At 41.7% G+C, this 24889-nt stretch overlaps 3 protein-coding genes across 4 annotated transcripts; 2 read left to right on the forward strand and 1 right to left on the reverse strand.

Moving 5' to 3' along the window:
• The first annotated feature begins 11 nt into the window (after nucleotides 1–11).
• aplf (aprataxin and PNKP like factor) lies at nucleotides 12–7593 on the forward strand. Its single transcript, XM_048987447.1, has 10 exons — nucleotides 12–168; nucleotides 914–1012; nucleotides 2126–2197; nucleotides 2480–2640; nucleotides 3294–3496; nucleotides 3963–4333; nucleotides 4435–4670; nucleotides 5741–5854; nucleotides 6723–6769; nucleotides 6867–7593. The coding sequence occupies exons 2-10, from the start codon at nucleotides 920–922 to the stop codon at nucleotides 7019–7021; spliced, it is 1452 nt and encodes a 483-aa protein (XP_048843404.1). The 5' UTR covers nucleotides 12–168; nucleotides 914–919; the 3' UTR covers nucleotides 7022–7593.
• A 124-nt stretch (nucleotides 7594–7717) lies between these two features.
• On the forward strand, nucleotides 7718–15580 carry LOC125715648 (filensin-like). The gene is made up of 8 exons (XM_048987443.1): nucleotides 7718–9148; nucleotides 10340–10400; nucleotides 10771–10866; nucleotides 11061–11153; nucleotides 11529–11636; nucleotides 12646–12866; nucleotides 13318–13406; nucleotides 14427–15580. The coding sequence occupies exons 1-8, from the start codon at nucleotides 8781–8783 to the stop codon at nucleotides 15350–15352; spliced, it is 1962 nt and encodes a 653-aa protein (XP_048843400.1). The 5' UTR covers nucleotides 7718–8780; the 3' UTR covers nucleotides 15353–15580.
• A 1961-nt stretch (nucleotides 15581–17541) lies between these two features.
• LOC125715650 (zinc-binding protein A33-like) lies at nucleotides 17542–22936 on the reverse strand. Of its 2 annotated transcripts, XM_048987445.1 has the most exons (7): nucleotides 22132–22934; nucleotides 21501–21596; nucleotides 21191–21421; nucleotides 20929–20951; nucleotides 20521–20639; nucleotides 18140–18704; nucleotides 17543–18075 (listed from the first exon to the last, which is right to left on the reverse strand). In XM_048987445.1, the coding sequence occupies exons 1-6, from the start codon at nucleotides 22555–22557 to the stop codon at nucleotides 18142–18144; spliced, it is 1458 nt and encodes a 485-aa protein (XP_048843402.1). In that variant the 5' UTR covers nucleotides 22558–22934; the 3' UTR covers nucleotides 17543–18075; nucleotides 18140–18141. The 2 variants fall into 2 exon arrangements, with proteins under 2 accessions (XP_048843403.1, XP_048843402.1); XM_048987446.1 differs by having other exon boundaries at nucleotides 17542–18704; nucleotides 22132–22936.
• Between the last annotated feature and the right edge of the window lie 1953 nt (nucleotides 22937–24889).

The following is a 24889-nucleotide window of genomic DNA, read 5'->3' on the forward strand; positions in this document are numbered from 1 at the left end:
ATCCGGTTCAGGGTACGCGTGACGTAACGGGAACGCCCAGCAGACGCCACGAGTCACGTGTTTGCGACTAGTTCTGTAGTTAAGTGCTGTAAAATCGTTTTAAATTATTATTCGATGTTTTCTTGGGAATGCACCCGGCTTTTCTTCAACCCATTATTGCTATGAAAGGTAACTATTTTAAAATTAAATTAACTGAGCAAAAGCGCATAAAAAAAGACTAAAGGCAGAAGTCGTTGTCAAAGTCATGTTTTTCCTGTATTTGCTTAATATATGATTGACTGTACCAAGACGTAACTACGTTTGGGCACTTAAACAGGATCGGGGGAGCGATCACTGATTTAAAGCACACTCCCGTGACACCAGACTTACGTGTTTGTCTCGTTTAACCATAATGTTGAATAAACATCAAATAATTTAATGGGAATATCCACTTTAAAATTATATAAGACGCAAGCAAAAGGTGAAAGGAAAAAAGTTCTCTGTAGCTTGGAAAATAATGAAGTGCCCCAACAGATGCGTTTATTACCGGAGCTTCCCTGTATAAATACTGCTTGGACTGGCGCTATCAGGAGTTATCTGAAGATGTGAACTATAAGAAACCAATGCACTTGTGTTTACTGTAATGCTGAGGTGCATTCGCCGGGACTAACACAAAGTATAAAACGCAATACGAATAAGAACGCAAATATTCACCAGGTCACTAAAAATTTTAAATTTTAAAGCACAAATGTGCAAAACTTAACAAGACTGGTAGAAAAATCGTAGACAGTCAATGTTTTATTAAACGGATCGTGTTATCATAAAATACTAAAATACTTAAAATCGCAAAGAACGTTCATAAAGATCCAGCTAATTTTGTAAGGTCGCCATGTAATAATCGGATACTAAAGTTAACTTCATTGTTACAAACCAGACTACAATGCCGGGGTTTGAGCTGGAGCCCGTGGATGGTGGCGGTCCTATACCTCTACCCCAGGGGGAAACGCTGCTGGGAAGAGGTCCGTTTCTTAGGGTGAGTCCTCCTGTCTCCTTCGGGCTTTAGTTGCATTGTGGCTTTGGCGCTTTGTCTTGAAGATCTTCATTGTTCACAATACCAAGGTGCTGTCATGTATCTCAATCAATTTGGTGATTATTCTTAGGGTGAATCCAAACTTTAGATATTAAGTATTATTATTATTTTAATCGGCAAAACAACAGAACGTGTGACACGTGTGATATTTTTTCTACATTGCCCAGAAGTATGGTTAGATAAGTTGTGTAGAACATCTATGCCCTGCAAGTGCCCAGTGTCTGGGCAATCTCTTTCCTTGTGGCCTGTGCTTATTGAGATGGGCTCCAGGCCTTTCGTGACCCTGCACTGGGTAAAGTATTTATAGAAGATGGTTGTTTATCAGTGTTTAACCTGTAGGTGTCATACAGCACTAAACTTCAATTTAGAAAAGGAAAGAGATGGCAATGACGTGTAATGATTTCATTATTTCAGCTTATAGACAAGAAAAAAAGTTGAAAAAAACAAAAGATCAATGAAATCCAGAGATTATGTATTCCAGTGTATATGGAGTCCAGTTATTGAAAACTAAATTTAAGTGTTTGATCACAGTAGACACGATTGCTATAGCTGTAACTAAAATGTCGGTAAGACTTTTATTTTTATATGTTTGCTATGGAATCTTAATTTAAATAAAGTCACATTTTGTGCTGGTGAACTTGTATAATATATTGTATAATTGTATAATATATATTTATAATTTTCACAGAATACATTCAGGCTGAGGACCTAACACCTACGGTCCACAGCATTATAGTCACAAATCAAGTATTTAATTTGGCATTATATAATATAATATTATATATATATTATATATAATATATATATATATATATATATATATATATATATATATATATTATATTATATTATATTATATTATATAATGCCAAATTAAATACTTGATTTGTGACTATAATGCTGTGGACCGTAGGTGTTAGGTCCTCAGCCTGAATGTATTCTGTGAAAATCTGTGAAAGTTTTAATGGTAAACAGTGCATGCCACATTGCTCATTTCTCTGGTGAATTCTAAAAGGATGTGCTTTGTTCCTTAGTTGTTTGTGTATTTTCTCCCAGGTCACCGATAAAAGGGTGTCCAGACATCATGGTCTGCTGGAGAACAGTGATGGACAGCTGCGCATTAAGCCTGTATGTATCTCATTTGTGATCCCCTCCATAAACTCTTACTTTGTTAGGTTTCCCCTCCTGTCGCCTCTGTTTATTCAGACCTGTTTCCTCTTATGGATTTTCCACAAGGCAGAATTTCTTGCTTAGCTGGATAACTTTAGATTTAATGTAGTTTGGGCTAAATGTGACTAAGAGAAAGTCCATTTAAACTGGGGTACCTTAAATCCGACAAATTATCTGGCTAAGCAAGAAATCCTGTTTTGTGATACAGGCCCTTGCTGATGAGCTTGTCCTTCCTTTCAGACGCATGCGAACCCCTGCTTTTGGCAGTCCGCTCCGGAGGATCCCCCACAGCCCCTGGAAAAGGACAGTTGGCACCCCCTTCACCCAGGGGAAATCTTCTCCCTCCTACCAGGAAAGTACATCTATAGGGTCGTCTCCTCCAAGGAGGAAAACACACAGAGGTACTGTGTGTAAAAATTAATATTTGGCTGCAATAGTACGGCTCGTTTAGTCATTCTGAGTGGTGACCTTTTTTGAATAACAGTCCCAGATGGCTTGTTGTCCCTTTGGGGCAGCGTGTGGCTCAGTGGGCTAAGCCTTGGTGTCTGCGATCAGAAGCTCGCCTGTTCGAGGCCAGCCTCAGCACATCTACAGGCCTTTGAGTGAGGCCCTTAACCCCCAGCTCCCTATGTTATGTCATGTTATGTCATGTTATGTCATGTTATGTCATGTTATGTTATGTCATGTTATGTCATGGGCGCTGCTTCCTCTCACCTACAGAGAGCAAGTTAGGGCAGGCATACCAAGAATTTCCCCAAGGGGATTAATAAAGTATCTATTATTATTTTATTATTATTAAAATGTTACCATTGAGCCTGGCAGCATGTATGCATGCACCTTGGAATCACCTTTGTCACATTTTGTGAATATGCCATTGTATTCAGCAGGTTTAATTTAACGGTGCCTCAGCTACAGCCCTGTTTTTAGAGGGTCAAACACACTGTTAAATTCTGTTTGTCTTCTCAGCACATCTGTGTTCTGTTTGCCAACGTTATCGGAGCTTTGCTTTTTGAAAGCCTAAGGGTCCACACAGATGGTGTCTTGTCTCCTACAGAAAGAGCCAAGTCTTGGCGGAGGATGAGACTGGTAAGGGGAGTCAGGAAGAGAATGGGCTGAGTGACCCAGTCAAAGCTGACACCGCGGAGGGGCGCATAGAGTCTGGGAGTGAGCGGCCGAGGGCAGGAGAGAGGAAGCGGGTGCTGCCTGCGTGGATGATGCAAGCGGCCGCTGTCGTCCCGAGCCCCCCCACGCCGAAAGGTCGTCTGACACCCACAACTCACTCATCACATTTTAGGATTTTACTTTTGTCAGGCAGCATGCATAAACCCATAAAATGTGATCTGCTGCATAGAGAGGGAAGAAAATACTTTAAATTAGACTAAAATGACACTTAATTTTTAGGAAAAGCCTTATTACACGATTTGGGTAGTGGTTAAGTAAAGTATTAATGTGACCAATCAGGAATGAAAAATAAACCAGGTGACACCACACAAAATTTCTTTGATTAATTACTGGTATTGTGTTAAAAGACACAATAAATTAACTTTTCATAAACATTAAAACTGTAGAACCATTGTTAGACCATTACAAAAGTGTTTTGGAAGAAATTATTTATAACTTATTTAATTTGTCTGTAGTGTTGTATGTTTAATGTGTGCATTTTGGTTATTTACAAGGATCAGTGCAGCAGTTAGATAAAAATCCACCTTTTTTTCCCTTATAGGCGGTAAGAGGGATAGAGGGAAGGCGACCCCATCCCAGGCCAAAGCGCCCAGCACCACCCAGGGAGGGAGAAGAGCCATCTCCTCAGGGGATGAGTTGGAGGAGGGTGAAACAGAGCATTCACGCAGGAAGGGGATGAAGAGGGGGAAGAGCAGTGAAGACGTCCAGAGCCCCTCCACCTCCACCTCGAAAGGTGTTAAATTGGGTGGGGGGACGGCAAGCCCACCCCAGGCCAAAACGCCCAGCTCCACCCAGGGAGGGAGAAGAGCCATCTCCTCAGGAGATGAGTTGGAAGACGGTGAAACAGAGCATTCACCCGGGAAGGGGATGAAGAGGAAGAGGAGCAATGAGGAAGATGACACACAAAGCAAGGTTCTCTGACGTTTCAAATTCTCATTCGCTGATTCTAAACCATTATGGTGTCCTTTATGAATAACCCCTCCCGAGATGATAAGGTTGTTTTGTTTTAACAGGCCTCTGCGTCATCCGTTACGAAGGCCAGGCGCCCAGTGAGACCCATCCAGGCAGAGACGAGCGAGGAGTCTGATGACCCTGAGAGACCGTCTGGAAACAACGGGGAACCCACTTCTGGAACTGAGAAGGTGGCGCACTCAGTTAACAGGAAGGAGGGCCTTGGGGCGAAGGAGACTTCCTCACAGGCAAGGAATTCACAGCGAGTCCCCTGTCCCTACGGCAAAGACTGTTACAGGTACAGTGGCATGGAGATGATGCTCGGTGACATTTGATTGCAGTTAAATCAACGACAACCTGCTCTGAGAAATAAATTCACTGTTCTGCCACATCAGATTAAATGTCAATAGACAAAGAAACTAACAATATTATAGTACTGAATGGATCACCAGGGTTGGAATGTGAAGAAACTGCTACGCTGTAACTATTGTTCAATGGTTCTTAAGCCATTCAATCTGTCATTTGTTATCGTGTGAGATTGGCGTAATGATTCTAAAGGATGAAGCAAGGTTATATCAGGGTTATACCTAAATCAAGTTCAGCGCAACTAGATTTTAACATTTTAGTTTTGAACCATAATTCTTTGGCGTGCCTCACTCGTATAGTCAAAATTTAGTAGAAAAGCACCACCAAAATAAGGGCGTAGCAGTGCGAGCGATAAATCTGTTTAACGAAAATGCAATGTCCACATTTACGCAAAATTGAAAAGGAGGCAAAAGCAGCTGTCATTGGATAGGTTCCTTGTTAAAATCACAAAAAAATTCCAGTGAGCCAACAGATAGCAGTGATTCCGTTAGGTATAGTGAAGGTCATCCTACAAAATAACCCTCCTCTTCTCTCTCTCATCTCCCTCATACCATCCACGATTCTTTTCAAAGGTAAAATGCAGGTTAATTTGTTTTATGTGTTTTTACTTTATATTTTGTATTAATCATTTTTATATGGATATGTTTGGATTGTGGAATGAATCATCTGAGTTTCAATTATTTCTAATGGGAAAATTCGCTTTGATATACGAATGCTTTGGATTACAAGCACATTTTTGGAATGAATTATGCTTGCAAACCAAGGTACCGCTGTATATGCTTATAGCCAAAACAACAACTGAGTGAGCAGGGTTAATCAGTCCCTGGAGCAATTGAGGTTAAAGACCTTTCTCAAGTGTTCAATGGTGAAACCACTTTTCTGACTATGGGATATGAACCTGCAACCTTCTGATCACAAGCACGGAGTCCTAACCTGCAGAGCCACACATCTCTCCATCCTTTTTTATGTTTTATTTATACCATATTTTTCTTTGTTTCTTAGGAAGAACCCCATTCATTTTAAAGAGTGCAGCCATCCTGGCGACAGTGACTTTGAGGAGAAGCCTGCAGACGAGGACGACAGACCAGAGTGTCCGTATGGGACCAGCTGCTACAGGTGGGGCTGGGGTCTGAGCCTTTCTTCCTCTGTGTTGGTCAAGTCCCATGTTAGACCACTTCCAAGGTGGAAAAATTATAAATCTACCCCGTATATATGTAAAGTGCAAAAACAACAAAAACAAAAAACCAAGTCTCTTCTGTGATGGTTGCTGGGGGTAGCGTCATATTATGGGATATGATAAAAGCAGGCATAGGTCCGCTTGACTCTGATTGAGAGCTACCTTTAAGGAGCACAACAGATTGGCAAAGAAAAACTGGATTGGTTTAAAATAAAGAGATGTGGTAGTCCTGAAGTGACCGGGTGATTCCAGATTTGTAACCAATTTAAGATGCATCTGTTGCCAAGCTGTTACAGTTGCGGTGGTTTCCATGCAGTTTTTTTTTTTCAAAAAGAATGAGCAATTATCGCGTGTTTAAGATGTGGAGAGGTGTTAATTTGATGTCTTTTGTGTGTGTTCAACTATTATAATAACTGCCAAAGGTGAGGATTGCAAGCACTGTCTCAAGGGCTGAATTGAGTTGTTGCACGATACCAACCATCTTGCTAGTTCAGTAGGTTAAAAATCTGAATTAAATGCATCACAGTTGTTTTAACCCCATCACAGTTTTAACATTAAAATTTAGATGTAACAACATAATGCAAAAAGTTGTAAAGCTTCTCTGCCGTAAAGTGGCATTAATTTAAAATTCGGCGTCAAAACAAAGTAATATATTCTGATGGACACATTATTTACAAACAGCAGGAAAGATTGGAAATGCAGGAGATTTCCATCATGAACTGCATCCTGTCTGTATTTGTGGACAAGAGATTGACAAATTATAATTTGATTATAAATGAATAATTATCAATTCTTTTTTTTCCCCAGGAAAAACCCACTGCACAAGAAAGAATACAAACACACTAAGGATCCAGGTATATTTTATGCGATGTTATGTTTTTTTTTTTTCTAACAGGTGATGGAAAAACAAAACCCAAGGAAGCATTTTTAAGGTCCCTTTATATTCTCCAGGGAAAAGGGCTTCAAGAGAAGAAGAATATGCTGATTTGGATGACAGCCTTGTAGATGACAGTGAATCTGTTGATGATGATTCAGACTACGTTCCTTACGAGTCTGATGACAGTGCGAACACGAAAAAACAGAGAAAGACTCTGCTCAGAAAGTGACCAAATTGAAGATTTATTTTAAAGCATTCAAAAACACTGGACTGGAAGTATAAGTGCAATTGGCGTTTTTGTTTAATGTTTATAACCCGCAGTGCTCCGAGTGATGTATCCTTCATTCTTGTATGATCTCAAACCTAAAGCAGCTTTTCATTTACACCCCAAATTCATCTTTTCATGTATTAAGACTTGCCTGGTGGCTGGTTTTGTCTGTAAAAATTCCGATGTTGAGAATGGTTAATCCAAAAGTGAGGAATGTTCATTGTACATTGTGGTTTTAAAAAAGCACTGTTGATTACTGTTTTCTTTTTTACTCTATTTGCTCTTCTGCTAATTAGAAGTAAAGTACACTTTTTTAAGTTGTGTTTTATTGGGCACCAGACTTATTATAAACATGTTCAGTGACATTCTGTGCAATATGTAATAAGTTATCTGATTTATCTTTCATACTCCTTTCATACTTTCAAAAAATTTGCATCACCCTTTTAGAGCTGTCGCGATTACTTGATTACCCTGCAGTATGAAGGAAGACGGGGCATAAAGGATGAGGATCCAAATAAAGAGCGAAAGCATCATTTGTGGAAGCATTTTACGTTAAAATTGAATGAAAATGCATTTGTCTGTCTACTGCAAAGCAGAACTTTACAACTGCCATGTGAATGCATGTTAAAAGAAGCCATTCAGGTTTGACAGTCTCACCCAGTAATGTGAGGTTAGCCATAGAAATGTGCCACTTAGGCCAAGCTTCTCCGAGAGGCTGTCTTTTAGTCATCACTTTGACTTAAATTATTTTGCTTTATTTACTTTCTTTCATTTCTGTATGTGACAGTAACCGTTGCTAAAATGAAGGTTAGCCCTGTGCTTAGCTACCTAATTTTACATGATCTATGAGTTAGTCCAACAACAAGGATGAGTATGATTGTGATTGTCTCGGAGAGCACATACTGAACTCATGCAAAAGCAGCAGCGGTAAATTTTAGACTTGGGGCATTTATGCAGTGCTCTGCAGTTATATTTTACAGTTTTTACAAATACAGTGGGGATCAAAATTAGAGAACGACAGATGTTTTTATTATATGGAAAGTCACAGCTTATCTGAATTCAAAGTTATTCTAATATGAATGAGCTGATCTTAAATGTTAAATCTTGGAGGTTTACCTTCTATGAGAAAAATGTTACTCCACCTTTTAACAACACAATTAACTCTCATAATCACTTCCACAAATATTGACTTGTGTTAACAAAGCAAGATAAATGCACCTGCTAATCAGAAGGGCAGCTAACTCAACATTTGGGCAATATTCCCTTGGGGTTGTAATGCATAACGTCCAGTGAGAAATGAGTGCAACAATGGAGCCGTTTAATACCCCCAAATTATTCCAGAGTGTTTTCTTCGTCTCTGTTTGCACATCATTTGACAGGCTGCAGCTATCCTCAAATCCCCCCAACAAAATGAAAACAGCTGGTCAAAAGCAGCACTAATATACAGAGTGACATAATGAATCGTTTGACACAGCAGAATTCCATCCGCTCTGATGGATCTGGTCAGTAGACAATGACGGGTTTTTTTTGTGGTGTTAGGAACAAAGAAAGGACAACTCCGGAATAAATGACTGGGTGGCATGACCGGTTATTTTGCTGATAGGCACCTTGGTTGCAGTTTAGTGTAGGATGAGGCAGCTCAGGGGAGACCACACGATTTTCACACACTAAATGTGCTGAAGGGAACAAAGCATAACACTGCTGGTGAATCCCAAATAGCATGCTCAGGACCAGCTGCCTGTATGAGGTTCGCAAGGAGAAGTATGACCGGGGCAGCCTTGAGGAACTGGACCATCCAGATGTCTCTTACCCTGAGTCTGCTATCCTAGACTGGGAGAGTCTGCAGGAGCTCAATGAATGCTTCACCAAGTACATCAACTGGGCACGTGTGCTCGAACAGCACAACGCCATCTTCAGGAAGCAGCTGGAGACTCTGCACAGGATAGAGGAGGTCTCTAACCTGGAAGATGGCTTTGTTGAGCAGATCAAGCTGAACCGGCAAAGGATTAGCGAACTGTCATCTCAACGCACCAAATTAAAGCATGAGTGGGAAGATGCTGAGTGGGTTCTGACTGAGCACAATAACAGGTATAGTAACTACTTGTTTCGATTTCATCCGGACAGTACTGTTTTCCCGCCCTCTGTCCAGACTGCTTTTGGGTGCCCTCCTTTTAGCCCCCTTGTCCTTTTCCCCTCGATCCCCCCTACCTGCCAGCAACTAGCGCTACTGCCTTCAGCCCCAGGTAGCACAAATAACGTCAAACACACGCACACACATACTGCGTAAACCAAGAACGGGTGCACTCGCAATGATTTTTATATCGTTCTCGTTGAGATAAATATTACAATGAGTGTCTCGTTCTCAGCTTCTGTAGTATATGTATAATGCTGCCTTTAAGTCGTACTCGGAAGATCCGACTAGGGAGTTGGGAAATTGTAAGTACGACATAACCTGTGTTTAAGTAGGTGCAAAATGGAGACGATAACAAAGCTGCTTTTTATTTTGCTGTATTTGCCTCCAACGCCAAAACGCATTTGTAACGTTAATTGAACTTTTCGTAATCCTTTGCTCAATCTTCAGGTAGCTGACTAGCTATATATCAAATATTGAGGAAAAAACTATTTTTCACGGTACACTATATAATAACAATCCCCTCAACTTTTTTGGACAAAGGTGTCCTCCATTGTGAGTTTTAGTCCTCCTTTTTTGGACAAAGGTGTCCTCCATTGTAAGTCTTAGTTCTCATTTTTTGGACAAATGTGTCCTCCATTGTAAGTCTTAGTCCTCCTTTTTTGGACAAAGGTGTCCTCCTTTATACAGTCATGTAGGCAGTCGCCCTAACAACAGGTAGACTGTCTCCAGGTTAATAAAATTAAGGGTTCTAATGTTACCAGTAGCTATACTTAGAATATGTTCACCACTGAAGTTTTGTATGACAAAGGTGTACTTAGGGGCGGCATGGTGGTGCAGTGGTTAGCACTGTTGCCTCACACTTTTGGGATAGGGCTAAATTGCCCGTAGGTGTGCATGCGTGAGTGAATGGTGTGTGTGAGTGTGCCCTGCGATGGGCTGGCCCCCCATCCTGGGTTGTTCCCTGGCTTGTGCCCATTGCTTCCGTGATAGGCTCCGGACCCCCCGCGACCCAGTAGGATAAGCAGTCTGGAAAATGGATGGATTGATGGAAGGTGTACTTATTATTAGCAAAGTACAAACACATTGTCCAAGTCTCAAAGGTACATAGGCGTGGTTTGGTGAATTTTGTTCATTTCCTTTGTCAGGTACAGGAGTGAATGTGAATACCAACAGCAGCTGAGAAACACTCTAGGGCAGCTTAATAAGGTAAAACCAGAGTTGGATCAAAGAGGGGCAAATTTATATAGGCAGAAAATTACATATAATTTCACAAAGATGAAAAAATGCACTAGAATGAGTCTAATTTTTCTCTATTTGTCAGAATGGGACACAATGATTGATTATCATAGCAATACCTGGTGAAGCTGGCTTCAACTATTGATTTAACACACATTTATCACACATTTGATGAACATAGTTAAGGCAAGAACAATACATGGACAAAATCTTTAGTTCTCAAAAGATCTTGCAAACTATCGCGTAATTGACGGACATTTTGATGAAAGCTCAGAATCCATTCGTATTTACAGATTCGCGCTGGAGACTTTAGATGAGAATATCATGTGCTGCATTTCAGGAAGCTGAGGCTGCTTTGCTAAGGAATTTGGGGTTTCAGATCCAGTGCCAGTTTCTTCAAGATGACATCAGTTCCACTAAAGAGAGGAACAAACAGGTAAAGTTAAAAAAATGAAAGGCTGGCTTTTAAGACCTTTGACCCACTATCCAATAAAGTGCTTCTCATATTGGATCATTCTAAAACAAATAATGGATCGTATACAAACAGCAGCTGATAAGAATGCTGGAATCTGTATCCACAAATATCATTTCATATACTGGATGCACTGTTGTGTGTCTCTTGTCTTGCAGAACTTTACTGAGATAAAGACCTATGTGGACATTCTGCGACAGATGGACCAGGCAAACCCACGGGTCTCTGTCGTGACGTGTGGAATTACAGAGGTATGTTTCTACTTCCATTATAAGTCATTATGGAAAAAGCCTTGCAGGTATATTCTTAAAAAAGAACTAAACTTTTCTAAATACTATCAATTATGGAATAATTACAGTATCTCTTAATGACATCTGTGAATGACACTCTGGAGCCACAGACAAAACACCCACAAGCACGAAGGTCATTATGTTCATGATACATTTTTCTGTTTCTCTTTTTAATTTGATACCACGAATTGCAAATACTCTGAGAATCATTTAAAAAGTAAGCCAAGCTTAAACATTTGTAGTACTATTTTCTATATGCAATAATACTGACAGTATAAATGCAAAGCATTGTGGGCACTTTAGGTCTTTTTCACCTCCTCATTACTCTGAAACCAGGAGAAATTCTTGGCCCAGAGATGTGTCCCCATCCTGCAGAGTCAGCTGGAAGAATATGGGCGCACCCTCTACCAGCTGCAGTCAGAAAATCACAGGCTCCAGAATGAGGTTTGTTACCATCGTGATACAGAGTTTTCTATCAAGAGTCATGATTGTACTTAAAATTCCTGCAAACTCAAGCAGCCCTGCATGTAAAAGACAGAACAGCACAATTAAATATTCTGTAGGAAGTATTTGCATCAAAACGCAGATTTCCAAAATATGCTTCTGCTAAATTCATTGTAAGTGGAGCAGTTCATAGTCATTCAAGAGATTAAGATTCCTCCATAAATCACTGCCTCGTCACGGTGGAAGAGTGTGTGTGCCTCTGTGATCCTAGGAGCTATGTTGTTGAGGGCTCTTGCGCCAGGTAGGGTCTCCCAAGGCAAATTGGTCCTCGGTGAGCGACCAGACAAAGTGCAATTCACATAAACCCCCATAATGATTACCACAAAGGAAGATGTTGCCCCGCCCAGATTGGGGAGACCGGGGACCTGCCCTGGAGCCAGGCCTGGGCGGGAGCTCAAAGGCAATCACCAGTGGCTGGGTCTCCACCCATGTGCCCCGGCCAGGCATAGCCCATAAAGGTTACATTGGTCCTCCTTGTGGGCCCATCATCTGCAGGGGTGACCCTGGGGGTCTGCAATGTAGATCGGGTGGCAGTCGAAGGCAGGGGCTGCGATAGATCAATCATCGGCAACAAAATCTGGCTATAGGCATGTGGAACACAACTTTTCTGGTGGTAAAGGAACCTAAGCTGGTGTAGGTGGTGGAGAGACACTGACTAGATATTGTATAGCTGCAGGAAAAAATTAAGAGACCACAGCATAATTTTTTGTTTCACTCATTTATGAGTATGCATCTGTGTAAACTACACATTTTTTTGCTAATTCCAGGCTGGCTGTTCTCTTATTGATGAAGGGTTTCTTCCTTGCTTTGTGGGACTTCAATCTTGCTTCTAGGAGCCTGATACGAACTGTCCTAGCAGTGCACTTCGGAGCTGCACTTAAAGTTTCCTATTCATCTGGAAGGTAAGTTGATGTCATCCTCCATAGCCCAATAATTCTGATCTTCTCAGACCGCAGTGTTGGAGCAAACAATCAAAAGCACCCGGGAGAGCTACGATGACAAGATCCAGCTGTACAACGAGAAGATTAACATGCTGTATAAGGACATAGAGGAGGCCGAGTGCAAGCTGGAGAAGCACACGAGCAAGTGTCGGTACCTGGCCATCTATCAGGCTTCTCTGGAGAATGAACTGGACAGATATAGGAGGATCATCAAGAAAGAGGGTGGCAGGTGTGACACAGCCATATATATATATATATATATACACACACACACATGTCTGTGTCAGTTGTTTCCAGTGATCATTTTAATAACCAAAATATTTTTGATTCTATTCTTTAACTCAGTGGAAGCTCATTTCTTTCGATCTTTTTTTCCATATACGATCACTTGTATATCGATCTAGCTACTAGGTGTCACTGTTTCTGTCTGTTTTTCTCAAAGTAACTATCGGGATTGTATCCTGACATCACTGTCTCTTGTCCGTGACACTCGTTTCTTGGGCTTTTCTATCTAGCATAGAGACACCTACGCACACATACACATGCAAACCGGTAGAGGATGATTTGGAAGGGGTGCATCCACAGTGTGATGTTACAGACCCAGTGGGAAAACTTATATTTGACATCCTACCAGAAATTGTCATTGTAATATATGTTCTTTCTCTTATTCTAATTGACAGACTGAACTTGGCAATTAGCGCTACTCCCGTGATGTTCTCAACGAAGTTACAATTTGGCCAAACCACCCTGGTGGGCAGCAGAGGAAGAGGTAAGGGCGTTTGGAGGACTGAGATCTGGAGATGGATGGGTGCAGAACCCAGTTACAGCTGTAGATGGATCAGTATTGCAAACTTCTATCCAGACTCCAATGTCTTGTCAGTTAAGTTCTTAGCTTCTCAACTTAGACAATAGCCAACAAATGAGTGAATATTCAGGAGAAGATGTGGGATGAAAACTGAGTGCATGAGGAATTTGCACAGCAGCTGTAATGTTTCAAGCAGATTTTAAGAGACCAGTGTACAATTTCATTCATCTAACAAAATGACTGTTTTATACATTATTTAAGAATTCTGCTAATATTTTACAGGTTAAAGTATGGATGAATTTTATGGGTTGTGGCCTGCATTACCATTAAACTTAACTATATATAGAGGTTAAAAAGAAATTAAAAGTACTGCAGATTCCCGACTGACAGGAGGGTAGATCATTAAAAAATCTTAAACTGAATTAAAAGTTTTTCACATTTCTGATAAAATAAGAAGTGATACAGGCCAGACTTTGAATTCAAAGTGGAAAGAAAATTTGCATTAAAAACATTGATTTCAGGTGTTTTCAATATATATTGAATAAAGTCAGCTGCACTTAATTGTTTTTACGCATTTCATTACCTTTTAAAATGTGTAATAAATCAGTGCTAATGGGGGTGTAAGGAACTTTGTGCCACTGAGAATCAACCTACCGTCTGTTTGGACCTGTCTGGTGAAATAAAACTGAGAAAAGTAAAATGGACGGTTTGGTGATTTTAACTTTATAAACTTTCATGCATTATAAATTATCTTGCATGTACAACTGTGATTTAGCAGTGCAGTTTCATTAGGCCTGAGGATTTTCTTTTCTATCATGGACGCACGTCGACGTGAACCATGCTGGATGATCTCAGGGTGGCTGCACCCTAAGCTAGATCAGTCCACATCTGGCCAGAGCTGGTGATATCCAGCCTCACCTACACTGTGAAAAACCCGAGGCGCTTTGATCAGCTCTGAACATACTTACATTATTTCATGCGTAGATCTTACTCAAGCCATACAGGACATCAGCAATGCAAAACCTCGCCTGAAGGTTCTGAAGAAAAAAGTGCTAAATCATAAGGACGTTACATCCAAAGAAACTGTGCTGGAGGGGATGGAGAGGGGGAAGCCGGTGGAAGAAGAGAAGGAGATGAAAGAGCAGATGGACTCGGTTTTATATCAGAATGTTGGTGGTGAAGCTGAGGATGTTCCAGATGGAAGCCAGGTCAGTAGGGGATTTAATATGCTCCGTGATCTCCTGAGAGGGCGACTGGGTGAGCACAAGAAGAAGGTGCCTGAACCTGAGCCTGAACCTGAGCCTGCAGTGGACATCTACACCAAGGGCAGATATGTGACTGTAACTGGTGAGGGCAGCTATGCGAGCCCTTACTTCTCCTCTTCCCCTTCAGCGGGACATGTTTTCATCACCAAGACCAAAGGTGCAACACCTTCTGATGAAGACTTAGGAAGGGAAATACCCATTCCTGTTCCTGTTCCCTCCCCAGCTCCCTCACCTCCACCCGTAACACCATCTACTCCTACAGGAAATGGGAAGGAGGCTGGAAATGGCAAAAATGACAGAAAGGAGGGTGACAAGGAGGCAGATGCTGTGGGCGGAAAATATGGGAAGAGCAACGAGAATGGAGGTGAAGAAGAATCTCGGCATCCGGAAAGTGACCCGGCTCAGCCCTTCAAGTGGAGCAATATCTCTGATGACAGTAGTCACTATTTGCCCCTACCCCTAATGCCCCTCCCCAGAGTTAGCCCATCCTCTCAATTCATGAGCTATGAGAAGATAGAGATGGCAGAATCAGTCAAGAAGACATCTGACAACAACCGAGTCAAAGCCTACAAAGAGACTGTTGTTATTGTGGAGACAATGGTTGAGAAGACCAGCAAGAAAATGCATAGAGGAAGATCCTATTAATACCCTCTTTACTACCCTACCTTACAGTCTGGATTCCAGCTCTGGAATAATTGCTGTTATGACTGACTTTCTTTGACACTACTTTGCTACTTTTTATGCATATGCCATTAGCATATGAAAAACAGGGAGTATGATGAGTCAATTAAAAAAGGAAGAAATCAACAAAAATCTTTCACAGGTGTATGCTGCACCCAAAAAGATTATACACTCCACCTCTGAATTAAACAGACTTCAATTAAACAGTAGCTATGATTTTTTGCTTGGATTCCACTGATTAGTCTGTGTATAGCTTTGCAGTATATTCAAAATAAAAACTTCTTAAAATTGTTGTGTGTATTTTGGGAAGCCCACTTTAAAGCAAAGCAGTTTCTTCGCTTTGTTTTAATTTTGCTGACTAAACGCTTGACACTTGACAAAGTGAAGATATAGGACATTTTAAGTACTATTTAATTGAATAGTAAATTAATTTCTAATCGCAGTTGTGACACTGCCCACCACAAAGGGAAAGGAATCCAGAAATGCGTTTCACAGTGCTTTTTAATAAAGGCACTGGAGACAGGTTAAAGGGAACAGGCTGAAAGAATAGTAGATGTCCAAAGGCGTGGGTCAGAAGCCGGGGGATCCGTCCTACACGGGGGCACAGGACTGGAACACACAGGGAAACGGGAACAGGACGGGCCGGGCTCAGCAGGAGAGGAGACGGGTCAGGTTCGGGAACGGGTCTGGGAAGAGGGCGAGGACAAGGTAAGGTTAGAACACAAGGCAGACGGAAGGGGTACAGGAATTTAGGAAAACGATAGACGAGAAAACGCTTGGTATGGCACAATGTCATTGGCTCAATACTTCGCGGCGTCCTGGGGCTTGTCTGTGTCTTTTAACTGTTCGCTAATTAGATGCGCTGCGTCGGACCTTGTGGGGTCCGCCCCTGTGGGCGTGACAGCAGTGTGTTTTTGTGGTGCCCCACTTAAGTAGTGATTTGACCCACCCCCAGTGTAGTGCCACCACATTCACTGAGTCGCCTAGTGAGATCATTAGCTTTCCTCACGTACATTTGTGAATAACTAACAAATTACACTCTGTATCATAATGCACCATTCACTGTTAAAGCCGTGGCCATGAAAGCCGGTGGAACTGCAGTTCCAGTCGAGCAACTTAAAAAAATGACTTCCTTAATTCCACAAACAAAAAACATTCACAAAACAAGCTTGACAATAATCATATGTAGCAGAAGGTAGAAAAACTAAGAAAAATACAATATAACTTATATGAAAAGTAATAAATTAAAGTGAAATAGCATTTGATTTGCTGCTCATAGGGGTGGCATGGTGGTGCAGTGGTTAGCACTGTTGCCTCACACTTCTGGGACCTGGGTTTGAGTCTCCGCCTGGGTTACATGTGTGTGGAGTTTGCATGTTCTCCCCATGTCGTCGTGGGGTTTCCTCCGGGTACTCGGGTTTCCCCCCACAGTCCAAAAACATGCTGAGGCTACTTGGACTTGCTAAATTGCCCGTAGGTGTGAATGGTGTCTGAGTGTGCCCTGTGATGGGCTGGCCCCCCATCCTGGGTTGTTCCCTGCCTTGTGCCCATTGCTTCCGGGATAGGCTCCGGACCCCCCGCGACTCAGTAGGATAAGCAGTTTGGAAAATGGATGGGTGGATGGCTCATATTTACATTATTCAGAATTCAAAATATGAATGAACATACTAGTGTATAATAACAAAATCTGTATTATAGTTACAATACTGTTCTAAGTCTATATTTTTAAGAGCTGGAGGGTAGTGAATCCAGCCAGGATCGAAGGACATCCACATCATTTTCTGGGGTGTTCCACACTTCCTCCTGTAGACACTGCGGGTCCTGGAAGATACTCGTGGCCATGATGGGATCATGATGGGATTTTGGCTTTTGGGAACTGACAATTTTGCTGTAAATCAGCATGGCATTCTAGAATTTGGCTGTTAGGATGTGAGAGTTTTGTTGTAAAACAGGATGCAATTCTAGAATCTGGGCAGTTAGGATCTGAGAATTTTGTGGTAAAACAGGATGCAATTCTGGAATCAGGGTTCTTAGGATCTGAGAGTTTTGCTGCTAACTTGGAGTTCTGTAAGATAGCCATCGCAGCACAGAGACAACCAACATACTCCAATTGGTTTTATTTATTTATTTATTTTTACAAAATGAGAAAGATAATAAGAAAATGGGAATTATCCCAGTGGTGCACTGGGATTTATACAAATCACAAAAAAAAAAAAACATATTTTCAGGCAAAATAAAAATCGTAAGCAGACGAATAAAGCTGTTCAAATAAGAGATCCTTTTAACATGTTTCAACTAGATTTTACCTTGTGGTTTTACAAACCTTAGCTGGCGAATATCTAACTAACAAATCAACTATCATCTAACAAACAAATAAAATAATGAACCCCTTGTTTCACAGCTGGTCACAGCCGTTGAGCAATAAAAAAAAAAGACCAGTAAAATCATAAGTCCGGGGAATACAATTGGCTGTAAATTCATAAACTTAAAAATACATAGTAAATACAAACAATTTAGCACAGCCCTGACTGATACAGCTTAACTAACCTAAGAAAAACTTTTACTCGATACCTTTCCCACTCCTTACAGTATAATCCAACCCTAAACAGGTGACAGATGCTTCACCTCGTCCCAAGACATCCCAGCTTACCCAGTTCATAGAGGATCTGAGACACTGTCACAGACACCTTTACTGGGATGACATCACTGTCACAGACACCTTTATTGGGATGACATCACTGCCACAGACACCTTTACTGGGATGACATCATTGTCACAGACACCAGTACTGGGCAGATCTTCAAGGCTCCAGCATTACTACCATCTTCTATTAAACATGGAGAGAAAAATGGATACAGTGTCCCAGTGAATGTGTCTTTAAAGGTGTAGATGAGTGATATGTCAGTGGGGTTGAAGAAGGACACCTCCCCCCTGTCATAGTCCAGCTGCACTCTGACCCTCTGAGGTTTCCTCTTCAGTCTTAGGCGGGTTGGTTCTGAGGTCCATGCTTCATACTCTTCGCCGTTCCTCAGAGATACAACCCAGAATCCATCTTTTGGCTTGCATGTAATCACCCCCTTCCTGCTAACAGACTTTGCTACCACTCCCACATCCCAGGCAGTTTTGTTCCCCACCTTCACCTCCCAGCTGTGTTTTCCTGACTTAAACCCCTCAGAGCCCAGCACACATGCACAGGGGAAGAATCTCTCAGGGTTGTCAGGAAGTTGCTGATAAACTCCAGAGTGTGTCACGCTGGTCAGATCATCAGACACAGAGAGCCAGCGGTCTGCAGTGTTTGGGTCCAGAGTCACAGGAGCTGTGGGTTGAAGAGGGAACTGCAGTTAAAAATCTCAATACAGTAAAAAAAAAAAAAAATCAATGTTTTTAAAACATCACCTTGAACAAGATGGAGCTGGACTGCGGCTGCTTTTCATAGACTTGTTTTTATGTGTATAGTGTTTGTTTTATTGTTATAATTTCAGTCAGTCTTCCCTTTAATTACATGCAATGGCCAAAATGATAAATTTTGGCAAAACGATCCAACAGGATGCAATGTTCACCATGACAGACCTGCAGCTGCTGCCTCATATCACCCACGACTTCTGGAAACACCCAGAAGACAGGAGCGAGGAAACGTGGCTGCAGGGCCGGTGTACAGATGCAGAACAATTTAAACCCCAAAGATACATTTTTTAATTTCTACTAAAGCAAGGCCTACTCGAGCATTTTCTTTGTACGCCTGGTACCCCCACTCTGCAGTACACTACATTTACATTTTCTTTATTTGGCAGTTATTTTGACATACCATAAGTGACATACCAGTGAGGAGGATAACACATCATAGGCATACAGCTGTCAGGGAGCCAGCTGAGGTACCAGTGCTGCTAGGCTGAGCTCCCAGTGGGTGACAGTATAATCCACTCAGATACTGCTCTCTGCTTTATGCAGCCATTTCCCCCAGTACTCACTGTACCAGTGCTGCTAGGCTGAGCTCCCAGTGAGTGACAGTATAATCCACTCAGATGCTGCTCTCTGCTTTATGCAGCCATTTCCCCCAGTACTCACTGTACCAGTGCTGCTAGGCTGAGCTCCCAGTGAGTGACAGTATAATCCACTCAGATGCTGCTCTCTGCTTTATGCAGCCATTTTCCGCAGTACTCACTGTACCAGTGCTGCTAGGCTGAGCTCACAGTGGGTGACAGTATAATCCACTCAGATACTGCTCTCTGCTTTATACAGCCATTTCCCCCAGTACTCACTGTACCAGTGCTGCTAGGCTGAGCTCACAGTGGGTGACAGTATAATCCACTCAGATACTGCTCTCTGCTTTATACGGCCATTTCCCCCAGTACTCACTGTACCAGTGCTGCTAGGCTGAGCTCACAGTGGGTGACAGTATAATCCACTCAGATACTGCTCTCTGCTTTATACGGCCATTTCCCCCAGTACTCACTGTACCAGTGCTGCTAGGCTGAGCTCCCAGTGAGTGACAGTATAATCCATTCAGATACTGCTCTCTGCTTTATACAGCCATTTCCCCCAGTACTCACTGTACCAGTGCTGCTAGGCTGAGCTCACAGTGGGTGACAGTATAATCCACTCAGATACTGCTCTCTGCTTTATACAGCCATTTCCCCCAGTACTCACTGTACCAGTGCTGCTAGACTGAACTCCCAGTGAGTGACAGTATAATCCACTCAGATACTGCTCTCTGCTTTATGCAGCCATTTCCCCCAGTACTCACTGTACCAGTGCTGCTAGGCTGAGCTCCCAGTGAGTGACAGTATAACCCATTCATATACTGCTCTCTGATTTATACAGCCATTTCCCCCAGTACTCACTGTACCAGTGCTGCTATACTGAACTCCCAGTGAGTGACAGTATAATCCACTCAGATACTGCTCTCTGCTTTATGCAGCCATTTCCCCCAGTACTCACTGTACCAGTGCTGCTAGGCTGAGCTCCCAGTGAGTGACAGTATAACCCATTCATATACTGCTCTCTGCTTTATACAGCCATTTCCCCCAGTACTCACTGTACCAGTGCTGGTAGACTGAACTCCCATTGAGTGACAGTATAATCCACTCAGATACTGCTCTCTGCTTTATACGGCCATTTCCCCCAGTACTCACTGTACTGCACAATCTCCAGCATCTTCTCCCAGACTCTGAAATTCAGAGAGCCCAGGTGTTTGGCCACATCTATCAGCGCGCCTGAAGGCAGCTCTGGGTCCTGCAGTGAGCACTGGGGTCTGCAAAGACAGTGACAGGCAGGGGTCAATGATGCTGTGGGGTATGAAAGGAGTCAAACACACAAAGGAAAAGTGACTGAGAGTCTGTAGCATCACCAACTCCACTCAGTCCAGAAAATTTGCTGATTAGATTCATGAAAACCTCACACCCTTGTCTGATAATGCAATATTACATTGGTTTTGTGTTCCTGTTTGTTTGTTAAGTGGCCTGGAATCATCTCCAGAACACTGCAACATTAAAATAGTTTTATGTAATAATTGAAAGCATATAATAATTATTATTACGTACTTGTCTTTGTTGTCCTTCATCATCTGAAAAACAAGAAAACAAAATGGAAACATTATCTGTAAAACATGACATCGATTTGTAAGGTTAACTATGAGACATTTGAGAGAATCTGTGGGATATTTCTTCTCTGAATGTGTTTAGATTGGCTGGGTGTAGTTGCCTGTACAGCTCCATAAAAAAAACGATTTTTTTTCAGTCATACATCAGGACTCTTTATCAAACACACAAACACGCAGAACAATATTAGAAAATCATATCCTACCTTCAAGAAGGAGATGTCCCCAGCTTCCATGGCCTTCTCAATATCCCTGATCTTCTCTGACAGAATGGAGACCTGTTTGGAGATGTTTTCTATCTTCTTCTTCATCCTCTGGCTCTTCTGCACCTCTTCCTTTCTCAGTACATCCAGTCTGGCCTCCTCTTCCTTTCTCAGAAACTGATGGAGTTTCTCAAATTCTTCCTTTATCCTCTTCTCAGTTTGCTGGGACTGACTCTGAAAGTGAGAAATGCTGTGTATATCTGAAGGTGATTTTCGTAGTGAAGTTTTGGATTCTCAGAATAAATCTCCATACCTTGATATGTTTGACTGTTTTCTCACACTCTTGTTTAACGTTTGTAAACTTATCCAGCTTTTCTTTTAATGGAATCAGTGAAGCCCTGAGATCCCCCTGAGATAAAATATAGAGACGTATAATGAGAGATACATTCAACATATGTTTGACATCAAGAGACTATTCCAGGAAAATGACCAGCAACAGGAAGCGAGTGCCAAAGGACTTGTGAGGGAGGGACAATACCCAGCAAAGGATCCATTATTGTCAGATTGCTTAAGAAGTCCCACATTACAATTAATGGGAAATACTTGCGGGTTTGGCCTAATGCAAAGGACATCTGCACTGATCCTGAATGTGTGGCATGTTAGTCTGGATGAGTTATGACATCGTATAAATGTTCACATCAATAAAATTGTTTAGGTAAGATTGTAAAATTACATTAGTTAAAGGTTGTTTCGGTGCTTTCAATGGACCCTTTTGGCGGATGTTTGTGTGTTCGGAGCCTGAAACGCGGTTCGCGAACCGGTACAAAAAAATTTCCGAACATCTGGTTTGTAACCCGAATTGTTCATGAACAGGACTGTTCATGGGTCAGGGTACCACTGTGTATTATATTAGGCAACAAAATGTACAATACAGAAGAGGATACCTTCTTATCCTGTGCAGCTTCTTCCACTGGACAGAGCTGATGGTTTCTGTGCTTCTTTGCAGTCTGACAGACCACGCAGAGGAGCTCATGATCGTCCTCACAGAAGAGTAGAAGTTTCTGTCCATGAAGCTCGCAGCGAAATGCAGTCTTCTCTGGAGTATCACTCTTCTCTGCTACCCTTTCTTCATTCCTTTGTTTTAAAAATGACTGCACAACATTCCTTAAGACAATATTAACAGGGGGATCTTCCTCAGGGAACCTGGTCCTGCAGAGTGGACACTCCCGAGAGCTGCTTCCTTTGCAGCAATTCTGCAGACAGACTCCGCAGAAGCTGTGACTACATTTCAGGACCACGGGATCCTTGAAGAAATCTGAGCAAATGGAACAGCAGAGCTCCTCGTCCAGAGATGAAGCTCCGGCAGCCATGGTACAGATTCTCCTACAACGTCTATAGACAGGCAGTCTGAAGGTGGAGTGTATTTTAGAAGTTTCATTTTCAGTTAACTGACAGGAAAGATGTCCGTGTTCAACTGATATATTTGAGCCATGGCTATGTAGTTTCAAAGCAAACTAAATTTTGGTTGACTGAATACCCTTAAAAATCCAAATACTTGACAGTTTACTGGTTTACACTGATAGATATGTAACTCATATAGGAGATACCCAGTTTCGGCAGAAATTTGCAGCATTCCTACTTTATTTTAAAAAGCAGAAGCAAGCTTTCAAATTATTATGCAGATTGCAGTTTTGGAGCATTCAATGTGTCATGGAGAAATCTGTTGTATTTCTTAACATATAATTCTTAAAATAATACCTTAAGAGACATATGATCATGTGACAAAGAGCGTACACACGTGTGCAGCTGTCAGGCACAGCTTTCATTTCTAAGGTTTAATGTATCTGGATGTAATAAAAAAAATCATCTGTTCCTTAGCAGGTTTTAAAATGCGGTAAATACAACCTCAGACGAACAACAGAATGTAACATATTACACTGTCATTATTTTTTTTAACAAAACTAAACCAAAACGCAGACACAGTATGTGAAAAAGTAAGTACACCCATACTGCTTCCGTGAAAATGAAGAGCCTTCAGCTAGCCTCTGTCAGTATATCATGTTGGGGAGACGTTTTTCTGCATGATGCTTCTGTGTCTCTGCACCCCACTTGCCTGCGATGCACAGATGGCGTAAGGCACCCGCTGTTCTTAAAGGGGCAGCACCCAATCAAAAGAGGGCAAGGGTATAGCACTTGGCTACATTATGAAATTTACATATGGCTGCACGGTCAACGCTGCTTCCTAACTCTTGTTCTTTTAGTTGTCTGTCCAAAGGACATTGTTCCAGACGTCTTGTGGTTTGTTCAGATGCAACTTTACAAACCTAAGCCGTACTGCCATGTTCTTTTTAGAGAGAAGAGGTTTCTCCAGGCCGCCATTCCAAAGGAGCCCTAACTTTTCAGTCTTTTTCTCATTGTACTGTCATGAACATTAACATTTACTGTAACATTAACTGAGGCCTGTTGAGTCTGAGATGTAGCTCTTGGGTTTTTTGCAGTTTCTCTGAGCACTGCACGGTCTGACCTTGAGTTTAATGTGCTGGGATGTCCACTCCTGGGAAGAGTGGCAACTGTCTTGAATGTTTTCCACTTGCGAATAATCATTCTCACTGTAGAATGATGGACTTCAAATTGCTTGGAAATGGCCTCGTAACCCTGCACAGATTGATGGGGAGCAACAGTCGCTTCTCTAAGGTCATTGCTGATGTCTTTCCTACTTGGCATTGTGTTAACACACACCTGACTGTTCCAGATAAGCAAACTACCAAAGCTTCTGCTTTTACAGAGGAGGGTCGCACTGGCTGATGATCAGTTAATCAGCTGCATTTGATTAGCAGAACCTGGCTGCTACTTACCCTATAGGTCACTCGGGTTGTATCCAGTGGATTGGTCATTTTCTGTTAACAGCCGAAGGTGCCATCCAGTGTGAATGTCCTGTAAGTGCATGCAAACCGGTACATATTTTTTGTTTAGTCCTTTCATCGGTGGCAAGAAAAGTCATACTTATGTATGGTTATGGTTTGTTTCCTGTCAGAGCCACCACGGTATTTCTCAGCTGCAATTAAGCAATGTATATCTCGTTTAAGAAATCAAAAGGAAACTGCCCCATCTTTTACTTTGTTGTAGAAACCAACCATTGTGTACTTAAGCTTTGTTTCGAACATTTTCTTGTCCAGAGATATCAGTCAGAATAAAAAATCCAGTGGTTATTGTTCTTCTGGCAGTGGTTGAGATAAGGGTAGAGCCACTTCCCGTGGGCTGTAGAGGCCCTTCCCATGTAGTAAATACTCACAAAGTTATGCTAATATAATTTCTCCCAAGGTTTTCACACCTAGAATATATTACTTGCAGTTATGACTTACGATTTTATATATCTCTCACTTTTGGTATACAATCTTATTATGGTGGATGCATGGTGTAGTTTTTTTTTTTTAATATCTGTAAATTCCTTACAACAAACTTTAAAGTATAATTAACATAGTAATGTTTTGAAGTCAAACTAAGCTGTTTCTTTTGTATTCAATTGTTTTTCCGTTTGAGGAATTTGCAATAAACTGCATGCAGGCCACGTTGTTAAAAACTGCTTGGATATAGCCCGATTATATGCCGTGGGCCTTTTAACTTGTTTGTTTGCAATTTTGCCAGGTAGGCTACCTTCTTTAAACTGCATTTTGTTAGACTACATATTTCGGGATGTTTTGT

The sequence above is a fragment of the Brienomyrus brachyistius genome, chromosome 20 (assembly GCF_023856365.1).
Source record: "Brienomyrus brachyistius isolate T26 chromosome 20, BBRACH_0.4, whole genome shotgun sequence".
Taxonomy (NCBI): Eukaryota; Metazoa; Chordata; class Actinopteri; order Osteoglossiformes; family Mormyridae; genus Brienomyrus; species Brienomyrus brachyistius.